At 35.1% G+C, this 22,586-nt stretch overlaps 2 protein-coding genes across 3 annotated transcripts in view; one reads left to right on the plus strand and one right to left on the minus strand.

Moving 5' to 3' along the window:
• Window positions 1-22,586, plus strand: part of CCDC85A (coiled-coil domain containing 85A) — a 641,780-nt gene that overhangs the window by 24,744 nt on the left and 594,450 nt on the right. The gene's annotated exons all lie outside the window — the stretch shown is intronic.
• PNPT1 (polyribonucleotide nucleotidyltransferase 1) overlaps window positions 1-22,586 on the minus strand; it is a 44,724-nt gene that overhangs the window by 13,988 nt on the left and 8,150 nt on the right. For both annotated transcript variants that reach the window (XM_045788012.2, XM_045788013.2), the window contains exons 4-17: window positions 22,160-22,265; window positions 21,245-21,294; window positions 19,929-19,992; window positions 19,782-19,829; window positions 18,747-18,860; window positions 13,489-13,675; window positions 12,537-12,588; window positions 12,118-12,175; window positions 9,742-9,838; window positions 9,179-9,281; window positions 5,228-5,298; window positions 3,438-3,474; window positions 1,213-1,279; window positions 1,031-1,120 (exon numbers count right to left, since the gene is read on the minus strand). In XM_045788012.2, coding sequence (XP_045643968.1) covers window positions 1,031-1,120; window positions 1,213-1,279; window positions 3,438-3,474; window positions 5,228-5,298; window positions 9,179-9,281; window positions 9,742-9,838; window positions 12,118-12,175; window positions 12,537-12,588; window positions 13,489-13,675; window positions 18,747-18,860; window positions 19,782-19,829; window positions 19,929-19,992; window positions 21,245-21,294; window positions 22,160-22,265 — 1,144 coding nt within the window. The remainder of the gene's footprint in view (window positions 1-1,030; window positions 1,121-1,212; window positions 1,280-3,437; window positions 3,475-5,227; window positions 5,299-9,178; window positions 9,282-9,741; window positions 9,839-12,117; window positions 12,176-12,536; window positions 12,589-13,488; window positions 13,676-18,746; window positions 18,861-19,781; window positions 19,830-19,928; window positions 19,993-21,244; window positions 21,295-22,159; window positions 22,266-22,586) is intronic.

A 22,586-nucleotide genomic window follows, 5' to 3' on the forward strand; every position in this document is an offset into this window, starting at 1 on the left:
TTTTGTTGCTTAATCAGAAGGCAGTTAAAGATACAGGCTCTGGTTCTCTCACTGGACCCTAAGTTATAGCCTAGTCATACCCTGTAGAGAATAGAAAGTCTCTTGTTTAAATTCAGAAGGTTTTTTTTTTGTTGTTGTTGTTTTAAATATTATGACCATCTCTGTGACCTTTCTGTCTCTAATGGCCATACCTTGACTTGACCTGGGTACTTAATTTTAATTTACATTTGATCCTTTAAAATATATTTTTTAAAGATTTTATTCAGGGGCGCCTGGGTAGCGCAGTCATTAAGCGTCTGCCTTCGGCTCAGGGCGTGATCCCGGCATTCCGGGATCGAGTCCCACATCGGGCTCCTCTGCTGGGAGCCTGCTTCTTCCTCTCCCACTCCTCTGCTGTGTTGCCTCTCTCGCTGGCTGTCTCTCTGTCATATAAATAAATAAAATCTTTAAAAAAAAAAATAAAGATTTTATTCATTTGGGGGGGGAGCGGCAGACAGAGGGAGAAGCAGGCCTCCCCGCTGAGCAAGGAGCCCGATGCAGGACTCCACCCAGGACCCTGGGATTATGACCTGAGCCGAAAGCAGACACTTAACTGACTGAGCCACCCAGGCATCCCTAAATTTGATCTTTTAGCCCAACCCCTCTCTCTGTGCTGTCTACTTCTATCTGTGATACTTGATAGGTGTCCCCTGCCTAATGGATGACTCTCTTTTGGCCCTTTCTCTCTTGAAGCTGGCCTTGCCTCTATGGTTTATAAAAATAAACAAATAATCCCAACTGGATTTGTTTTAAAAGATACATTAAGATACATATTTGTTTTATATTGGTTTCAAAATATCTCATTAGCTAAAAAAGAGATTTAGGCCGTGTATGATTAACTAAACACATTTTTCTTTTGTTGTGGGTTTTGGGCACTGTGGTAATAAGCACATTAATAAGTTAATAAGTAACATTAGTTATGGAAAGTTAAGAATATAACAGGGAATTCTGGTCTTTTTGACTGGAGGAAAAATTTAATTTAATATCCTACCATTTGACTCTAGGACTTCAGATGTTACTCTTATGGTGAAAGGAAAATCCTTGGGGATAACAGGATACAAAGCTTTCTCAGCAAGAGCACCTAAATTAGAATAGAAAATAATAAGCATAAATGTACTAAGTCCCCATAAGAATACCATAAGAATACCTGTAAGTTTATAGATTTGTACTCACCGTGCCCAAGTTCTCTTCTATTCACACCAGTGACCTTGCCAATTTCATTAGTGGCGTAAGGAGGAAACTTTAAAAACAAACAAAAACAAATACATAAATAGCTGACATGGAAAGATATCTAAGATACAGTACCAAAATAATAAAAGAAGTTACAAAATAGTACAATCCCATTTTTTTTAAAGTTCATTTATATACACAGAAAATATCTGGATATAAAAAAGATAACAAATTACTAAAAGTAGCTATTTTTCTAATGTGTATTTGAACCAGAGTGGGAAATGGATGGTTATGGGAATTCACAACATAAACTTCTATAATGTTTAAATTATTAACAATGATGAAGTATTATATAATAAAAGTATATACAACTTTAAAAAGAAATGCACATTGAGGAAACAGATCTTTTCCAGTAAGGGTTTTCTTTAAGTCAGAGGTTGCAAACTATTTTATTTGACCAATATAGTGTCTCAAAGGAATATCACTTAGTTGCAATCATTTAAAATATTGGAAAATGTCCCATAAAAATTTGGAATTTCAGTTTCTTTAACAAAATATTTTTTGTTAAAAAAATGGTACATGAAGTAATGGTACATGAATCTTCAAGCCTCTGGATCTAGCAGTCAATTTTCAGGAGTGCAGTCAATTTTTAGGAGACAGAAAGACAAAGAAACTTGTTGGATTGCACCATTAGTATGTAATCAGCAATACCCAGACTACAGGGAACTCTACATACAGGTCAAATGGCTCTGGGACTTTAACAAGACAGACTGAAAAGAAAAGAACTTGTTGGAGGAGAAACCTTTAGGTTAAAAAAGAGACTTACAGAAATATCAAATTTTTAAAAAATGGACAAGATTACAGTGTCTAGGGATTTACACTAGAAATGCAAGGAAGTAATTACTATAAAATTTAGGAGAGTAGTTAATTTCAGGGAAAGAAGGGTGTTGAGACTGAGATGAAAAGCATGGAGGGGCTTCAGGGGTGACTGGGAACATTTCTATTTTCTGATTTTGGTGGTGCCTTATAAAAACTCATTATGTCATCCTTTGTCATTTTTAGTATCCGTGTTTTATTTTACAATAAAAAGTTTTTAAAAAATGAAATGATGTAGCAATAAGTGCCCATATCCTTTTACTGCCCCCTCTTTCACTTCTGTTGCCAGTAATCAGCTAGAGGTGCATTTTTCAAGCTGCCCTTTTTATTTTTTTTACTTTTAAAAAAGATTTTATTTATTTATATGACACAGAGAGAAAGAGAACAAGCACAAGCAGGGGGAGCAGCAGGCAGAGGGAGAGGGAGAAGCAGGCTCCCACTGAGCAAGGAGTACAAAGTGGGGCTTGATCCCAGGACCCCGGGATCGTGACCTGAGTTGATGGCAGACACTTAACCGACTGAGCCACCCAGGCGCCCCCACAGCTTTTTAAAGACTGCCATTCCATGTGCTGTGTAGCTCATGACAAAGGATATGCTTTACTCAATTGTAATTCCTTTCTGGCTTCTGCAGCATCCAAGTATATACAGAACAGGTTATTTATAAGGGACTCAAAATCTTTGAAAATCTCCAGTTCTGTATATTCTCTATTAATTATAGCATGCTCAACAAAATTGAGATGTTGGGATTCTGGGTAGCCAACAATGGTCACTCAAAAGTGAAGTGACTTGCTACTTTCACACTAGCCTCCCAGCATATATGCTCCAAATACTAAAATAGAAGTGCATATGTCATGTCTAATGCCTTAGGACTTAGTTGTAAATCAAGTCAATCACGAACTATAGTTTCACATAAAGTAATTTAATATTAAATACTTCAGAGTTCTTTTACTACTAATCAACTGAGTAAAAATATGAACATTTAAATGAACTGAAGGGAGGAGGTGATTTGTCATTTGAGGTATTTGAAAAGCCCCACTTTTGTTTGATACTGGTGAATGTGTACAACTCTTTCTTGACTAAAATAAAATTGTCTACTCTACTTTAACTTTTATGTATGATTCAGAACATGAAGTTACTGATTGAACACTATGACTTATTTCTCTAAATTCCCTTCTGCATGCAATAAAAGAACATGCCCAAACTCACCTTAACAGATATATAAAACCAGCATAGTAAAATGTTAATAGTAGAACCTAGGCAGTGGGTATGGGTATTCACTCTAAAGTTCTTTCAACTTTCCTATGTCCTGAAAATTTTTCATAATAAAATACTGGGGATAAAATTCACCTTACCTCATAGTGCAGCATGAAATTTTTATCTTTTATTCCACTAAAAACAAAAAGCATAATATTAAAAACATCATATAGATACAAAAAAATAACTCCAATAAGCAACTAAAAAAGATTTAAGGGGATTTTAAAAAATAATTACATATTAAAGAGAGTTGATCTGAAATTGAAAACCAGAAGAATTAGAAGGATGAATATCAGAGACAGTATATTTTTCTGGGGTTTTATGAATGAATTTTACAAAAATTTTTAGAAAAATAATTTTGCTTCAAATAGAAACACTTATTCTATTTGTCTATACTAAGACAACAGACATTTATTTTTAAGCATTAGTGACTACTAAGAGAACCTTAAATGTTATAAACACATTAGTTAAATCTCAGAATGATGATCTTTCTCTCATCAGTATGTGAAATGAAGATCAGTAACTGAAATGATATAGGGGAGAACAACCAGGAGATCAGACAGGAAAAGATTTTTTTCAGGGTTTGAAATGAGAAATATTATGACTGTATCTAGAACAATGGGGAAAATAAGGATGAGAAGAAGCAGAATTCCTGGAAGCAGGAAACCAGATTTATCTTTAACTGAGGAAAAGACTGGCATATACAGTGTCTTAGCACAAATAGTGTCCCCTTTGGGACGGTGTAATTACAAAAGGCACCTCTCTGTGCAGAGAGGCTTGAAAAAGTCCTGGGTTAGGGCTGAATCTGCATACCATAAACCACAGTCTCAGGAAGAGAAATCTAAAAACCTGATTACAGAAGACAAAGGAATAACAGATTCTGGGGGCTTGAAAGGAGGATACAGATCATTAGCACAGCACCTGCATTTTATAAGATGAAGAAACCAAAGGCCAGCATGGTTGACTGATATGTGCCCTCTCATTTACATAGGTTACAGACCTAAGTAGAACATAAAGAGGTACCCTGGCCAAGACCAGTGCTCTTTCTTATGAAGCTGTGTTGCCTTTTAGAAGAGAAAGGAGTCAAAGTGAAGAAGAAGGGCAGGGCAACCAAGTTTGGGCTCAGATGGGAATTTAAAATACAAAGTTTAAGAGCTCCCCCAAAAGGATTATGATTACAATAACAATCTCACCTATACACACTGTCAATTGCAGTCAGTTGCACTGTCAACTTTATCAGATGTGTGAAAAACAATTAGTGATGCTATCCTGAAGATACTGGGGGTTAGCCTCATCAGTTGAGCAGTAGGAAGAGGAAGGCAGAGTCTTATGGTCTTGAGACCTTTACCAAGGGAAAGGGAAGCAACCCTGGTAGGCACTGAGCAAAGAAAAGAATTGTGGCTGATGCAGTAGTGCTGGTGAGGACTGTAACATAAATTCTCATCATCTGAAATCGATGAACAGGATTTTACTACTGACTCTTTAGGAACAGAGGAGAGCCAAGTATTTCCGAACATAAATTTCAATGTGGCTTGGGATTAGGTAAGCCTTTGTTACTTATTAACAGCCTCCAGATTCTTTCTAGCAACTGAGACTCTTGTTTATCTATTTACTCTCTTATTTATAACAGAAAAACCTACCCATATCTGTCCTGAGGAATGGTTCTAGAGATAGAGACTAAAGTGAATGTACCCATGTTAAAAATCACTATTATGTAAACAAAAAAATAAAGTACAGAAATAATAGGTTTAAAAAAGTAATAATGAATAATAATATACTACATGAGCTTCAATTATAAAGCGGAACATCATAACTTACTTTAAAACATATGAAACATGTTTTAGGACATACCAACATACTTTAAAGCTTAACAAATAACATAACTTACTTTATGGCTGTTATAATTTGGTCTGACTTCATACTGGATTCTAATGAATCAAATGTAACAGTACAAAGCACCTAAAGTAATAAGAAAAAAAACTGTCAGGCTTTAATTTACTAACAATGAAGAGGAAAACTAAAAATATTTCAAGAACCCAATTAGCTATTAAAGGAATGGGATAAGTAAATTCTATACAACGCTTGCCATGCTACTTAATACAGTAAACATTTATTAATTCTATAAATATGAGAATTATGTACAAATCTCAGTAATCCAAAGATCTAACATCACAGACTACATATGTAAAGCACTGTACTCCAAGTACTGAGGGAGGACAGGAAGAGGAAGATATGTTTGTAAAACCTGGCTATAAAGGAAGCTTCAATAAAGGTCCAGCCAGGGAGGGAAAAATAAAATAAGACGGGATCAGAGAGGGAGACAAACCATAAGAGACTCTTAACTATAGGAAACAAACAGAGTTGCTGGAAGGGGGGAGGGGTGGGGAGGAAGGGGTAACTGGGTGATGGACATTAAAAAGGGCATGTGATGTAATGAGCACTGGGTGTTATATGCAACTGATCTATCACTGAACTCTACCTCTGAAACTAGTAATACACTATATGTTGATTAATTGAATTTAAATAAAATAAAGTTTAAAAAAATAAGTAAAGGTCCAGCCAATAAAACTGCCTATTTAAAAAAAAATCCGGGGGCGCCTGGGTGGCACAGCGGTTAAGCGTCTGCCTTCGGCTCAGGGCGTGATCCCGGCGTTGTGGGATCGAGCCCCACATCAGGCTCCTCCGCTATGAGCCTGCTTCTTCCTCTCCCGCTCCCCCTGCTTGTGTTCCCTCTCTCACTGGCTGTCTCTATCTCTGTCAAATAAATAAATTAAAAAAATCTTTAAAAAAAAAAAAAATCCAGTCTTCTCTGGAGGAACATAATGTAATCCAAACTCAACAATGCATCATTCACAACATCCAGGATACAACCTACAGAAAAATAGGAAATGGTACCCATTCTCAAGAGAAAAGATAATGAGTAGATTGCTCCAAGCTAATTCAGATGTTGGATTAACAGACAAGGATTTTCAATAGCTCTTATAATTATACTCAAAGATATAAAGGAAAACAAATGGAAATTCTAAAAATGAAAGATACATTATTTTATGATGGAAAGGAGATGACAAGAGTCAATGAAAATGGATTAATAGAAATTGCCAAATTTAAAGAACAAAGAAAAAGGGGTGTCGGGTGGGGTAGGGAAAACATATCCTCAGGGACCTGCAGGACAATTTCAAAAGGACTAACATATATACTTACAATCCCATAAGGAAAGATAAGAGACTAAGGTAGAAAAAATATTTGAAAAAATTATAGCTGAAATCCCTAAAGTTTGATGAAAGACACAAATTTACAGGTTCAAGCTCAGGAAACTCTTAGTATGATAAATGCAAAGAAAACTACACTTTTCATAGTTATATTATTGAAAAACAAAACAGAAAGAAAATCTGGAAAGCACCCAGATGAAGACAATAAATAGTAAACAGGGAACAATGATTTGGATGCATCCTGACTTTCTATTAGGAAAAAAATAAAAAATAAAAAAGAGTAGAGTATTCTTTTAAGTGCTAAAAGAAAAAAGCACCAGCCCAGAATCTAAGTCTTGCAAAAAACATTCTTTGTACATAAAGGCAAAATAAAGACATCTTCAGATAAATGAAATAAAAGAATTTGTTGTCAGAAGGCCCACAAGACAACAGTAGAGAAAGTCTCATTAGATTGAAGAAAACAATACTAGATGGAAATTAGGATCTTCAGGAAGAAACACAAAGCATCAGAAATTATAAATACACAGGTCAATAAAGAAGACTGTCTTTTCCCTCATAACTTCTGAAAATACATGACTGTTTAAAATACAAGTATAACACTGCCTTGTGGAGTTTGTAATATGTACATGTAACACATAAGACAACTACAGCATAGTGTGTGAAGTAGTACAAAAAAGTTAAGGATATATACTGTATTCTCTATAGTAACCACTAAAAAAATAATGCAAAGGTATAGCTAAAAAAACGAGACATATTAAAATGGAATTTAAAAAAATATTCAATTAATCCCAAAAGAAGGCAAAATAGAAAATAAAAAACGGGGCAAACAAAAACAAATAATAAAATGACAGGCTACATTCAATCACATCAATAATTAAATTGAACATTAATGGACTTAACACTCTTTAAAAGGCCAAGGTTGTCAGAATAGCTAACAGAAGTAGGCAGGATATCTTAATGGAGTTATTTTTAAAAATTTATTAAAAGGCATAAAAGAAAACCTGAATCAAGAGTGAGACTATTGAAAAGACTGTGATTTAAGTTGTAAAAATATAATTTCTCTCTCAAGTTAATTTATAAATTCAGTGCAATACCAATCTAAAGAAAAGATTTTCCCCCCAGAACTTAATATAATACTAAAATGCAAATGAAGGAACAAATGTACCAGAATAGCTAAGACAATTTTGAGGGGCAAGGGAGAATAAAAAGGGAAGATTTGCTTCTCATCTATTAATACATACCCACAAACCACAGTAGCTAAAACACTGTGACATTGGCCCAGGAAATTCACAGAACAATGGAAGAGAATATAGTTCAAAAATCTATTTATAAACTTTGAATATAGATAAATTGACATTACAAGTCAACAGGAAAAATGAATTATTAGTAAATGGGTTGTAAAATTGGCTCACTCTGGAGGTTCCCATCTCACACCATATCTAAGAGTAAACTGCAAATCTTGCATTAATTGTCTAAATTTGATAGCTACAACTAGAAAGTTAATAGAAAAACTAGGTGCCTAATTTTGTGACTTTGGAGGTAGTAAAGATTTCTTAAATAAGACTTTAAAAACATAAATCACAAAATAAAAAAGGGAAGGATTAACTACATCAAAACTAAAGATGTCAGGTTTACTCTAGACAAAGAGTAGGTTACCACAAGCAAAGTTAAAAGGCTTAGGATAAAGAGGGAGATAATATATTCAAATTGTGGTTACTGAAAAGGATTAATGTTAAAACACGTAAAAAATCACTTAAATATAGGAGGAAAAAAAGGATACAACCAGATAATTCACAAAAGAGCAAACCTGAACCAGGGCCACCATACTGTGCAAGTTCAGGGACACTGTCTATGGTGACAGGAGAGCCCTGGAAGGTGTGCAGCCCCCCACGGTCCGATTTATGCAGTGACCAAGGTGACTGGCTATGATACAAAGAGATCCTGAGCCTCACAGGGAAATACAAACAAAAGCAAGGAATACCACCTGGTACCCATCTGACTGGCAAAATTATAGTGATTTATATAAGAAAAAGGAGGAGGTATAAAGCAAATACCATACACAAAACAATTGGATACACATATGTTAAATACAAGAGAATAGGTGCTAAAGTAAGGGAAAAGAATAGGACTAAATACAGAAAACAAATGAGGGCCCTGAACAGACCAAAAATGACAATATGCCATAAACTAAAGAGTACGAGTGACTCAGTTTTGTGCATCAAGATTAAAAGAAAAATACGATAAAGATACCAGGTAATTCTAAAAAATGCAAACCGATTTATAGTGACAAAAGCAGTTGCCTAGGGAAGAGGAGGGGACCAGGAAGAAGGGTATAATTATAGAGAAGCAGGAGGAAACTTTTGGGGGTGATCGATATGTTCATTATCTTGACTTTGGTGAGTTTCCCAGTTGTGCACACATAAAAACCTATTAAACATACACTTTAAGTAGGTGGAGTTTCTTGGATGGCGATTATACCTCAAAAAAGCTGTTAAAAATATTTTTTTAAAAATCAGGTATTAATAAATTCCATAGGATAAAAATCTATAGTGTCTACATAATGTGCTTCTATTAGATCTGATTAAGCAACCCGGAATCAGCAAATAATTATAGCTTTTTACATATATTACCTGTGTTTGTCCCCTCTGAAATAATGCTGATCCATGAAGAGTTTTAAACATATCTACCTCACAATTTATATTCCTAAGTGAAGTCAAATCCCGACCATCGCACCTATAGTCATAAAGGAAAGAAGTATGTAAAGCAGTGATCAAAATCAGAAATATCACCTATTATCTCTTATTCCTAATTCCTGGAAGTTCTCAACCCCAGTTGTGTGTCGTATCACCTGCGGAACTTTAAGAACTTTAAAAAATAATACAGGTACCCGATCCCTACACTAAATCCCACTGAATCAGAATCTCCGGTTGTGACCCATACACTTGTACTGTTAAAGAAGTTCTGCAGGCAATTCTGATGTTCATTCAGAGTTGGGAAGCACTGCTCTACACACAAGTCCCACAGAGAAACAGTCAGACACATCCACACACTTTTCAACATCTGTATATGAAAGATCATAATTTTTTAATGTTTACTTGAAAAAAACCAGTTCCTTGCTTTGATCAAGTTGCCACTTTCAAGGCAACTTACAGAAGCACATACTTCAATTCCATCAAAAAAGGATATTATTTACCTTTTGTATTCATTCAAAATAATACTTCTAAAAACCTCCTTTGCAACAACGTTGAAGGATTCTATTATTTCATATGTATCAGCCTCTGGAAATTTTTCTATAGAGAGAAAGACAAACCAAAACAAAGGTTTTCTCTTTTTGGAAGATAAGATTTCTCTTCAATTCATAGTATCAAATCAGTTAACTATGGTAGTAAACCAAGGGAGTTGATGCTGAACTATTTAGTCCTCAAGCAAGGAAAGTAGATAAATATTCTCAAGTAGGAGAGACACAAGTATTATATCTCAAACATATTGTTATTGAGAACTTAATTTGCTTTCTTTTTTTTTTTTAGGGGTATTTTATTTTATTTTAAAGATTTTATTTATTTATTCGACAGAGATACAGACAGCCAGCGAGAGAGGGAACACGAGCAGGGGGAGTGGGAGAGAAAGAAGCAGGCTCATAGCGGAAGAGCCTGATGTGGGGCTCGATCCCATAACGCCGGGATCACGCCCTGAGCCGAAGACAGACGCTGAACCGCTGTGCCACCCAGGCGCCCCTTAATTTGCTTTCTATCACAGCAATAGTGCTTTGTGATTAGCTCTCTATTGTATTATGTTACTCACAAATCCAGCCATATTATGAAAAGGTCTGAGTAATGCTTTTAAGATTAACAGTAATCACCTTCAATGTTTTACCTTAGGAACTTTCCTTAGTCTGCAAATAGAGAAAGAATTTGCTTTATATGTTACAAATCCCTACTGGTTGCCTTTTTAGTTAACATTTATCCAATTCTTTCAGGACCCATGTACTATACATGTTTTTTTAAATGCCTTTAATCTTTGTAACAACTTAGGAGGTATATTCTATTATTATCACCATTCTAAAGAAGAAAAAACAGGCTTAACAAAGTAAATTGCCTGAGATTACACAGGCAGTGACAGATACAGCTGTGACCTCAATACAGGTCTGTCTGCCTACCTAGGCTTATGTTTTTAAATGTTAAGCTACTTTATCAACTGATTCATGCCGAGTCTTAAGTACTGTTCTCTCAAGCATTTGGTTTATTATATATAACTTTAACCAGAACATAAGAAATGGACAACAGAGCGAGAGATATATTAAGAACTGTATCTTCGTCAGGCAGGAATAGTTTTAAAAATTACACTTTATTTTATTTATTTATTTATTTATTTATTTATTTATTTTTAAGATTTTTATTCATTTATTTGACAGAGATAGAGACAGCCAGCGAGAGAGGGAACACAAGCGGGGGGAGTGGGAGAGGAAGAAGCAGGCTCCCAGCGAGGAGCCTGACGTGGGGCTCGATCCCATAACGCCGGGATCACGCCCTGAGCCGAAGGCAGACGCTTAACCGCTGTGCCACCCAGGTGCCCCTAAAAATTACACTTTAAATGTCATGGTTGGTACACATTGTTTGTGATTGATATTCACATAATAAAATCCTTTATTATATTTAATTTCTAGAGAGCTAAATTTTCTAAAATCTAAATTTTACAATTCCACATATTATTAACAGCATCAGTTAACATTTTTTGAATACTTGGTATGTGGCAGGCACAAATGCAGATGACTTACCTATTTAATAACCATAAACCAGATATTATCAGTATTACAATTTCACAGATTAAGAACTTAAGAATTTTAAAGAGTATTTTTCAGATTTTCAAATGACATGATACAAAGTTTCCCATCATAGAATATAAGAACCTGATCCAGAAAAGATTGGGAATATTAACATTCAACATTTACTGGTACCCACTCTATCAGGTGCAGTGCTGACCACATTCATAAAGTGCAAGATTTTATTAATGAGAGAGAGAGGGAGAGCGAGCAAATATGCATGCATGTGAGCAGGGGGTGGGGGGCAGAGGGAGAGAGCGAATCTCAAGCGGACTTGGCACTGAGCCCCACGTGAGGCTTGACCTCATGATTCAGAGATCATGACTTGAGCTGAAATCAAGTCAGATACTTAAACAACTGAGCCACACAGGTGCCCCTCACAGAAGTTAATTTTTTTTTTTAAAGATTTTATTTATTTATTTGTCAGAGAGAGAGCACAAGCAGAGGGAACAGAAGGCAGAGGGAGAAGCAGACTTCCCACTGAGCAGAAAGCCTGATGCGGGACTCGATCCCAGGACCCTGGGATCATGACCTGAGCCGAAGGCAGATGCTTAACCGACTGAGCCACCCAGGCATCCCTCACAGAAGTTAATTTAACAGTAACCTTGGGATGCATCATTATTGCAAATTTACCAAAGATAAAACTAAGCAACAAGGAAAATAACTGATTCTCCGAGGTCTTACAACTGAAATTTAAAAAACCTATTTTTCCCTTTTAAATATTTTTTTAATTAATAAAGCAAAGTTTACCTCTTAGTTGCTCCTCTGTATCTAATCTTATCTTGTTAACAGCTTCGTCTCTGGAAATCTAAAAGAGAGCTGAGGTTCAGTATACATGGCAATATTTAACATTTCTATTTTTACATTATTATACAATTAACACATTGTAATAGTACTCAGATTTCTCTACTGGTAGTATTTTTTAAGAGATTAGAGCTAGTTATTGATTTATAAGAAATATTACCTGTTTAATTCATTCAAATATATTTACACACTTCCCTAAAACTTGAATTAATCAACAAAACGAGAATGGAGATGCAAATAACTAGGTTTCTATTTAGCTTTCTGTTTAGAGATTTTTAATAAAAATTCATAAATAAGATTATGTGAATTATGACAAAAAAGAATTCTCAGAACAATTATTTAAGACAAAATTCAGGTATACCTACTTTATCATGTTCATAATCAGTAAAAACTGCATAGAGTCTTTCCATGGTGAGTCTATTTTAAGCACAAAATAAATGTCAGCATAATAATTCTTATTAATAGTATAATGATACTATTATAAACAAAATTGCAATATTAAATAGTAAGCTAAAATATTTAATAAGCATTGTATAAAGAATTAAAAAATGTATTTGTTGTTCTTTAACCCAGCTAATCTGTTTACTATTTTTAATACAATATACCAAATTTCTTTCTCCCCATCTGTCAGGGAAATCACTCACACATGGTACTATGCCCTCCCTTCTTCTTGTCAATTTATTTCACCTTAGATTTTTCTTACACATAAACTTTCTCTCCCCACTCTTTTTTAACTTCTTGCTTTTTTCTATTCTATCCACTTGGGCTGTTACTGCAGGCAACTGTTTTGTTGGGACAGTTTACATCTCTTTAGTCTCTGACTGATGGCTATAAGACCGATACTAAGGGAAATATTAACTTTTTCAATTTATTTGAAATAAAATGAAATGCTTTTCTGGTAATTTCATTCATTCTTACTGAGTACCTGCCTATATGCTGGCACTGTTTTAAGCACTGGGCATACAGAGGTGGTTATACTTGATTTCTTTTCAAGAACCTCAAGTTTCCTTAGATATTCAAATATCTTATGATTTGTTCTTTTTCCTTGTTTGACACAGAGAGATATGTGGATTATCTGAATCTTAACCAATAAACTCCCTCCCCCTTTCATTTGAGATTCAAACTTAGGCCCTTGAAGTGGGAACTGGGTTTATCCTTTTTAAAGCATTAGATTGGTATTTATGGCGCTCACTTTTAAAGTAGAATGGTTCCATCTAAGAAGTAATGCAAGGATTATGCTTCCATGGGAAGTTTTTTTCTGAGAGGAAATTAAATCTGGTAACAACTTCAAATTTTCTTTTGTACAGATATTCTTACTTATGAGTGTGTTCCACAATCTCTGGTGAAGGGGTAAATAACTTCTGAGGTGTCCTCTTGGTAACACCAATTTCTTTTACCAACTGCTGGATGCCCTGAATTATCTGTTGGGTATATTTTACCCCCACTTTAATAGCATGGCAAAAGTCCTGTTGTAAAATGTTCTCCGCAGAGGCTTCCATCATCACTATTTAAAAGGGGGAAAAAAAAAGATTGCCATTGAATCTTTTACCAGTATAGCATTTTTAAGCACCTTGACATGACATAAATACTACAGATCAGTTTTGCTTATTAATGGTATATCTACCTTTTTAATTTCTTTCCTTAGCATCAGCATACTTCCAAAATGTAAACAGCAGTAAATGAATAAAGAAACCTTAATATTTGAAATTAGGTTTATAATTTTCTTGAATTTAATAAGGGATTTCTCATAATAAAGTGAAACAAAATAAACTATGCTTAATTATTAAATAACAGTTTTGATATATAATCCAAATACCATAAAATTCCACCTTTAAAAATATACAGCTGTATTTATTTTTAATATGAATTTAAAATGAAATTTAAAATATCAGCATAGTAGGAATCCAATAAATGTTTTCTGTTTAACAATTATTGGATGTGACCTATTTAATCTGTCACTGTCACAATGTCTAATGCTTGCACAGGTGGGGGGAAATCTTTTGCAGTGATACTGTTTCAAGTAAGCCAACTAGAGGACCATAGATACTACCATAAAAAGGCTGCTTTTATGGTTTTGTGATAGTAAAACTCCTATGTAAAGCAGGGAAGCACTAAGTAGCACTTCTGACACGGTATCCAGTAAAATCTGCTATTCAGGTTTGGCTTTGGTATCTGTCAGGCCGCTAGACTCCTGCCTACTCATGTGTCATATCTGGCCCGTCTCAGTTTGTACAGTCAAAAATCATGTAATGCACAGATATGGTAGTAACTATCATATTTAATATGTTTAACCACATCATGTTGTCATTAAGATTTCTATTATCTAAATCATCACTTGTAAAGCTTCTATGTGTAATCTAGAATGAAAAAACATCTCCTTATGTGCTTTGTATTGTATGTTGGAATTCCAACAGTCAATCGAAGCCAACCTCTGAAACTAAAAAAAAGATCTAACATCTGTGTCATCTGATTTCCGGAAAGAGAAGATAAATATGGCAGGCTGAAAGTACTGGAAAAATAATAGCTAGAAAACTACCCAAATTTGGCAGACATAAAGGTACAGATTCAAGAAGTTGACCAAACCCTATACAGGGTAACCCAAAGAAATACATATCCTAATTAAACTTCTGAAAACCAAAGACAAAAATCTTAAAACCAGCCAGAGAAAAACACCACCTCACCCATATGGGAAAAGTAAAATAACAGATATATCATTAGAAACCATGGAGGCCAGAAGCGAGTGGCATTTTATTTGTTAGGTGCTGAAAGAAAAGAACTGTCAACCCAAAATCCTATACCCACTGAAAATATTTAGGGAATAAAGGAATGAAGGAAGGCATAATTAGGAATGAATTGAGACTCTTAGATGGAGATTAAGAATATTTGTCACTGGCAGACCTACCCTAAAAAAATGGCTAAAGGAAGTTCTCTAAACAGAAACAATAAAAAAAGAAACCATCGAATATCAGGAAGGAAAAGTACCTGTTAAGCAAAAATGTGGGTAAATACAATATGCTTTCCTTTTCCTCTTGAGTTTTCTAAATTATGTTTGATGGCTGAAGCAAAAGCAAAAATTTTAACATGGCCTGTTGTGGTTCTAAATGCAGAGGAATATTAAAATGATTATATTACAAATGGGGGAGGGTAAGGCAAGGTAAGGTTTCAGTACTTCACTTGAGGCGTAAAGCAGCTTTTCTGACATGATACTGAGATTATACTTATATTATTCTTCTCATCATATTCCCATGACATCCTCTCTCACTTTTCGCCAAATTAAACTGAACTAGAGATTTTTAAAAATGTATTTGACATATGTAAATTATACCTCAATAAGTTGATTTAAAAGAGACTATTCATTTTTAAAAATACTTTATAAGAAAATTCCTTACAGTTTTGTGTTTATAGACCAGTGCTGTCCAATTGGGCAATTACTAGCTTCATATGGTTATTTGCATTTAAATAAATTAAAATTGTGTAAAATTAAAAATTCAGTTCCTTAACTACTCTAGCCACATTTCAAGTACACAGCAGCCACATATTCAGATATAAAACATTTACTTCATTGCAGAGTTCTACTGGACAGCACTGCCACGTAAACTAAAAATTTACACAAAAAAAGGCTGTCTTAAGTGATTGCTCTGTTAACCATTTTCAGTAGTTGAAGATTAAAGATTTTTGAGATTAGTTGAAAACTGTGAATTCTAGATACAAATTTCTTCTTAAAAAGTTTTACTGGTTACTTTTTCCTAAAGTATATCCTAGCATACATAGGAAGATGAGTGATATTAAGTTTACCAGTTGAAAGCAAGCAGAATGTGCAGCATGATGGCTGCTGAAGTCATCTAGAAGCCAACAGCACAAAGAAATTATTCTTGTCCTTTAAGGTCATACTTTAAAGATTTGGATTACTCAATATTTTAATAATGGAATGGCAGCAATTACTTTTTTTTTTTTAAAGATTTTATTTATTTATTTGACAGAGAGACAGCCAGCGAGAGAGGGAACACAAGCAGGGGGAGTGGGAGAGGAAGAAGCAGGCTCATAGTGGAGGAGCCTGATGTGGGGCTTGATCCCAGAACGCCGGGATCACGCCCTGAGCCAAAGGCAGACGCTTAACCGCTGTGCCACCCAGGTGCCCCAGCAATTACTTTTTTGTATTTTTGTATCCCAGAAGTTCCATGATGATGGTATTGGACTTGGGCCCAATATTAACTTTGACACATGGACATGAAGTCAAATGTATATTTGGTGCACTGTTATGAAAGCAGAGAAGTTGATGAATATGAATATCTTCATGGAGACAGTGATGCAAAAGACATAAAATGGAGGCTGGTAATTTCTGAAACCAGTCTTACAGGCTGCTTCTGAATCACTCTCAGCCTCCTTCTAGTTACTCAAAACAAACTTCTGATGCTTTATGCAGTCTCTAGAGTCTAATTCATCCATCTAGAGAGCAAGAGGTAAGAAGAGAAAGCTAGAAGTTGCCTGTGGGGTTTTTACAGCATGCCACAGATGCAGCAAAGATCCTCAATTCATTGCTATAACATCTCCATAAAATTAGAGGGGTTCAAAGTCTAAGGCAGGTAGAGGCTATGTATTTATGACCATTCAGAAGCAAGTTTATTTCTGTGTCTTAATGATAACAGCAGGTATTAACAGTACGCCCATTAGGTACTAGGTATTAATGCTAGGCACTTTACAAACCCTGACTCAAATCTTCACAATGACCCTATGAAGTAGCCAAATCAGTTTACTAAGTGAAAGTAATGAGCACTGTAACTTTAAGCAAAAAAAATTTCAGATGCAGACCAGGTAAACTTGAGACAGTAAACTACTCAAGGCCCTTTCTGGGATGCTCAAATATGTAGGGGTCATCTGTTTCATGGCTTCCCCAAATGTTTGGGATGTTCTCTATACATTGTAATAGTTTCCCACAGTAAGAATCTCACCTTCTGGAGCTAGAATCCAACAATCATTTCCTTGCTTCCCCTGTAGTCAAGAATGCAATCACGTGTTATAGTTCTGCCTGGTGTGAAGTAAGTGAAAGTGAAAATTGCTAGCTGAGGGCTCTAGAAAAGCTCCTTGAAAGGGAAGGTGGCATACTCAGCTGCCATACACCTTTTTGTTATTCCCCTCCTTTTTCTTCCTCTTGCCTATAAATCAAGTAAGTTGGCCAGAGCTCCAAAAGCAATTTCATAAGCATGAAGATGAAGGCCACACCTTGAGGACAGCAGAGCAGAAAACTGGAAGGAATCTAGATTTTTTAAGGTATCATGGAGCCAGGGGTGCCTACATGGCTCAGTCGGTTAAGCATCCAACTCATGATTTTAGCTCAGGTCATGTTCTCAGGGTCATGAGATTGAGCCCCAGGACGGGCTCTACACTCATCATGGAGTCTGCTTGAGATTCTGCTTGAGATTCCCTCTGCCCCTCCCCTGACTGGCTAATGCTCGCATGTACTCTCTAATAAATAAAATGTTTACCCAAAAAAAGAAAAAAGATATCATGGAGCCACTATAACTGTCCTGGACTCCCTTCTTATTTACTTTAGCAACACAATTCCTAACTAATATGTAGATAACGTACAACTCATATGTGTTTTATCTACTATATAGTACCTTATTCTATCTCCATTACAGACCAATATTCCAAAAGAAGCTGGAAATGAGGTGTTTCACACATTAATTGTACACAAAAGTACTAAAAGCTTAATAGTTTATTCCCACATCAGAAGATTCCATGTCAAAAAGTCCCAGACATCAAATATCACACAGAATTAACTGATGAAACCTTAATTAATTTGTCCAAGGTTACACAGTTAACTGTGTGACAGCTGCTCGGTTTCAAACACAGGTCAGTCTATCAAAGCCAATTCTCCTTCAAGAGAACTAGGCCAATTTCCATTCATGCAATTATGACATTTTTGTTAGAAGGAGTGAGGGTGACCTATGGTTAGTTCATTTCTTCTTTATTAGTTTTCTACCTACCAGAAATAGGTCACCTTTTCCTCAAAGGACATTAAACAGCCTCTGAATGATGAATTAGCTAAATTAACATATTTAAACTAATAAAGCAATTTATTACCAGATTTAGAAATTCAATTTTGAAACTAGCTTATTGGTCTAAAAATAATTACCAGGACTGTCTTGGTAAATAAAGATTTTTGTATATTTCAATTAAAGTTATATCAGTCTTTTTAAAAAATTTTTATTTATTTATCAGAGAGAGTGCACAAGCAGGGGGACAGCAGGCAGACGGAGAAGCAGGTTCCCCACTAAGCAAGGAGCCCAATGCGGGACTCGATCCCAGGACTCTGGGATCATGACCTGAGCCGAAGGCAGACGCTTAACCAACTGAGCCACGCAAACGTCTCAAAGTTGTATCACATTCTGTAATTTTAGGTATCGTTTGATATGAGCTAAGAGCACCACCAAAATAGGGCAGCAGTAAAACAGAACAAAAATCTTTATGGCTAAGTGACAAGACACACATACACAGAAGAATATAGATGCGTTTTTAAGAAGCCAGAACTTACAAGTAAAATCGAGAACAAATGTACTACTTAAACTACTTACCAATTTGACTTTTAGGTGCTCCAGCAACCACTAAATTTAAAGTACTAGAAGACATTTCTTTCCGTGTTGGGTTAACAACACACTCTCCATCAATCATTCCTATTCGCACTGCCCCTAAAATATATCAAAATACCGGCAGTTGTGTAATAAAAAGTCTCAGTTTTCAAGACACTATTCCAGTGATAGCTTCAATCCCTATCTTCAATTGTGACTACAATAAAATCCATATTTCTATGGTATTTAAGGCCCACAGAACATCCTACACCCTACCTAATAGCCTCACTGGAACACTCTGCATTGCTCAAATACATTATTTTTTCCATACCTCTGTGATTATGCTCATGCTTTTTTCCTGGGTTAGGCTATACTTTCTCCAAGGCAAATGCTTACCATTTGAGTCTACTAAGGTTCAGCTTTTATGTTGAGTACTCTGAGAAGCCCTCCTTGACAACCTGACTTCAAAAGACTAAACCCGCCCTTCTCTATCATTTTTTTTTTGCATTTTTACTATACCTTTATAATAGTCTGTAAATAATTATTTGTTTGTTTCCCCTATTTATGTTGAAAGCAAGAACTATTCCTAGACTGCCTTTCTTCCTTCAGTTCTTAGCTTAGTATCTGACATTTAGGATATTCAAAAATTATTTATTCGATGAATCATTTTTATATTGCATGATTACAACTTGTAAGAGTTGTAAGTTATAAACATACTTGTTTTATCCTGAAAGACTATGTACTCTAACAATTTCCTATCCCCCCCCCACACACACACCAAAAGTCCTTAAACAGAGAGACAACTAAGAAGTCAAAGTATCTAAGAACATAAAATCTCTAACACCATAACATGTTGCTATCAAAAACAAAACCTACGGCAAAGATGAAACTATCTCAAGGAGCTAAAAGGAGTCTTAGAATGTCATCTAATTAAACTCCCTACGAGATAATAAATCAGAGCTAATAAATCTGCTCTTGCTATAATGTGCTCACTAGTATTTCAAGAAAAGACATGCTTCTTATTTTCAAATCCTAACTTACCAATAGGTCCATTCCAAGGAATATCTGATAATGAAAGAGCTACAGAAGCTTAAAAAAAAAAAAGAACAAAAAAAAGAGAACTGAAGTAAAAAGATTTCATTCCTTTAAAAAGACAGTCATAATTTTAATCTTGATTTTTATACTTACCACCATTAATTGCTAAAACATCAGGTTCATTAACACCATCTACTGCTAACAGATTACAAAGTACCTGGTACAAGGGAAAAAATTCAGAGCACTTAAAAAATAATCTACTTGATTTAGGAGGATTATCATTTTGGTTAACATCTTGGGCTAAAATAAAGGAGCACTCTGTGGTTAAAAGCATGAGGTTTGTAGTCAAACCCCTGATTTCTGGCTATCTTATAACTACATGCTTGACTATGGCAAATCACTTAGGCCTCAAAGTTTCTCATCTTTAAAAGGGAAAAATAATAGCATTTTCTTAAAAGGTTTTCTGAAAATTATAGGAAATACTATTTGTAAAGCATTTACAATACTGGGCATGTTGAAAATATTTAGTAAATGTTAGCTATTTCTATAACATAAAAATACTGTTTTCTGTTTATAAGCATATACAAAACAAACTGATGAATTCCTTTATACTGCAATAATATGCCTATGTCACGTACTTAAGAAAATGACTTATTAAAAAAGAAAAAACGGGCGCCTGGGTGGCTCAGTCCCTAAGCGTCTGTCTTCGGCTCAGGGCGTGATCCCAGGGTCTTGGGATCAAGGCCCGCATCAGGCTCCCTGCTCCGCTGGGAGCCTGCTTCTTCCTCTCCCACTCCCCCTGCTTGTATTCCCTCTCTCGCTGGCTGTCTCTCTCTCTGTCAAATAAATAAATAAAATCTTAAAAAAAAAAAGAAAAGAAAAGAAAAAACAACTACTTGAGGTAGTGACATCCTTGCAAAGGTATATTTGCAAGGCACATTTATTTTTATGAAATAAATAAAAGTTCATTAAAGCATATGGGTCATTATTCTGAAAGAGAATATTATTTAAAAAATATTAAAATATAATAAAATAGAAGTTTAGAGGACCCAATAAAATAGGTAATAAAGACTAGTTGTACTGATTGTCCTAGCCTCTGACACTAATATGACTTAACAAGCCCCAGCAGGGTCTGTCCCCACCTTCCTCTATCACTCTATAAACTTTAAAACTCACCAGTTTGTTTCCTGCCTCTGGACTTTTGTGCTTCCCATTCCATCTGCTCAGAATGCTTCCCCCACACTCCTAGGTTGGCTAACTCCTACTCATAATTCGGGTATCAACTTAAATTGACATTGAATAAACATTAATTTTTAAAATTATTAATATTTTTTAAAAAGCTTAATGTAAAATAGTAGCATTACCAAAAATTCTTATTTTGTGTTCTAAAGTTTAGCCTAAGTAGTATAGAAATTCATTAAGTAATTTTTTATTGATCTGGAAACAAATAAACCTAAAGCAGAATCTACCTGTGTATCATAAAAGTATCCAGCTGGAAAGAGAGGTCTAATTGAACGATCTGCCAAAAGAAAAGAAAGAAAAGACACTAAATAGTACTGACAAAAGTCGCTTTACAGTTTACCCTTTTCTCCTATTAAACATCCTGAAAAATAATATAGCTAGCTGTTCAATATGTTAAAAAAAAATCCCCTTGGACTGATTTACTGAAAGGATCATAGATAAATGTCAGTGCTTTAATTAATATATACCATGCCCTAATAACAAAAAGCTAGCAGGGCACGAACACACAAGTCTAAACTTGGGGAGCAACTTTTTATTCTGGTTCCATAGGCATCAGTTACATATATAAGCAGAGGAAAGAGACTTAAGGCCAGCAGCAGACCAAGAGAAAATCCTTCCTTGGTATTCTGTGTCTGAAAAATGCATATAAATATACACTAACAATTTCTGTATAGAGGAACTGTATAGAAGAGCTCTTCTGTATAGAAGGGCTATAAACTCAAATGATCCCAGAATATTTAAGATTTGAAAGATTATAGTCCTATTTCAGTACTTGATGAATATAATGCTTTCAAGAATTACTATGCTGAATATGAAAATGAAAAATACTAGGGATAGATTGAACAGAGTAGTAGAGGCACGAGCCACAGAATTTATATGCTCAATAGAGATTCATTCATTTCATCGACATATTTATTGAATGCCGATTTTGTGCCAGGTAGTATAACAAGTACCCAGGATTCAGTAGTGAATAAATAGTTTTTTCTTTCCTGGAGCCCACATCTGAGTGAGGGGATACAGAAAGTAAATAATCTCAGGCAATATTAATGTAAGAAACTTTAAGAGAACTATAGAATATAGATAGAAGAAATGCTAACACAGGCATAACAAAGAGAGTTAATGCCTCTATCTTACTATCTTACCTATTACTCGACTTGTAAGAATTTCTTTATCAGAAGATCCAATCTCTCTTCTGAGATAGTTTGTGGGAATTCTACCTGCTGCAGCAGCCTTCTGTCTATAGTCTACCTGAAGGAGGAATGAAAAAAAATGAAGTTCATTTGACTTCTTTTTATGGCAACAAACGATTCCCCAAGAACCACTACACAGATACTAATTCTCCTGAGGTTGCTAACAACATGGTCCAGATTAAGAATGGAGGATATTTTATTTACTTTTAGGATTTTGTCTCCCATTGGGAAGGGAAAACTGATAAAAATATTTCAGTAAACTGATTTTTAAAAAGTCTTCCACTTAGTGGACTACACAGCCTCATTATTTCCCATAGTGGCTTATTCTGGTCAAATCAAACATTTCCTTTTTAGTATCAACTCTGTTACATAAAACTGC

The sequence above is a fragment of the Ursus americanus genome, chromosome 7, assembly GCF_024610735.1.
Source record: "Ursus americanus isolate L20-20 chromosome 7, mUrsAme1.1.p, whole genome shotgun sequence".
In the NCBI taxonomy this organism is placed as follows: Eukaryota; Metazoa; Chordata; class Mammalia; order Carnivora; family Ursidae; genus Ursus; species Ursus americanus.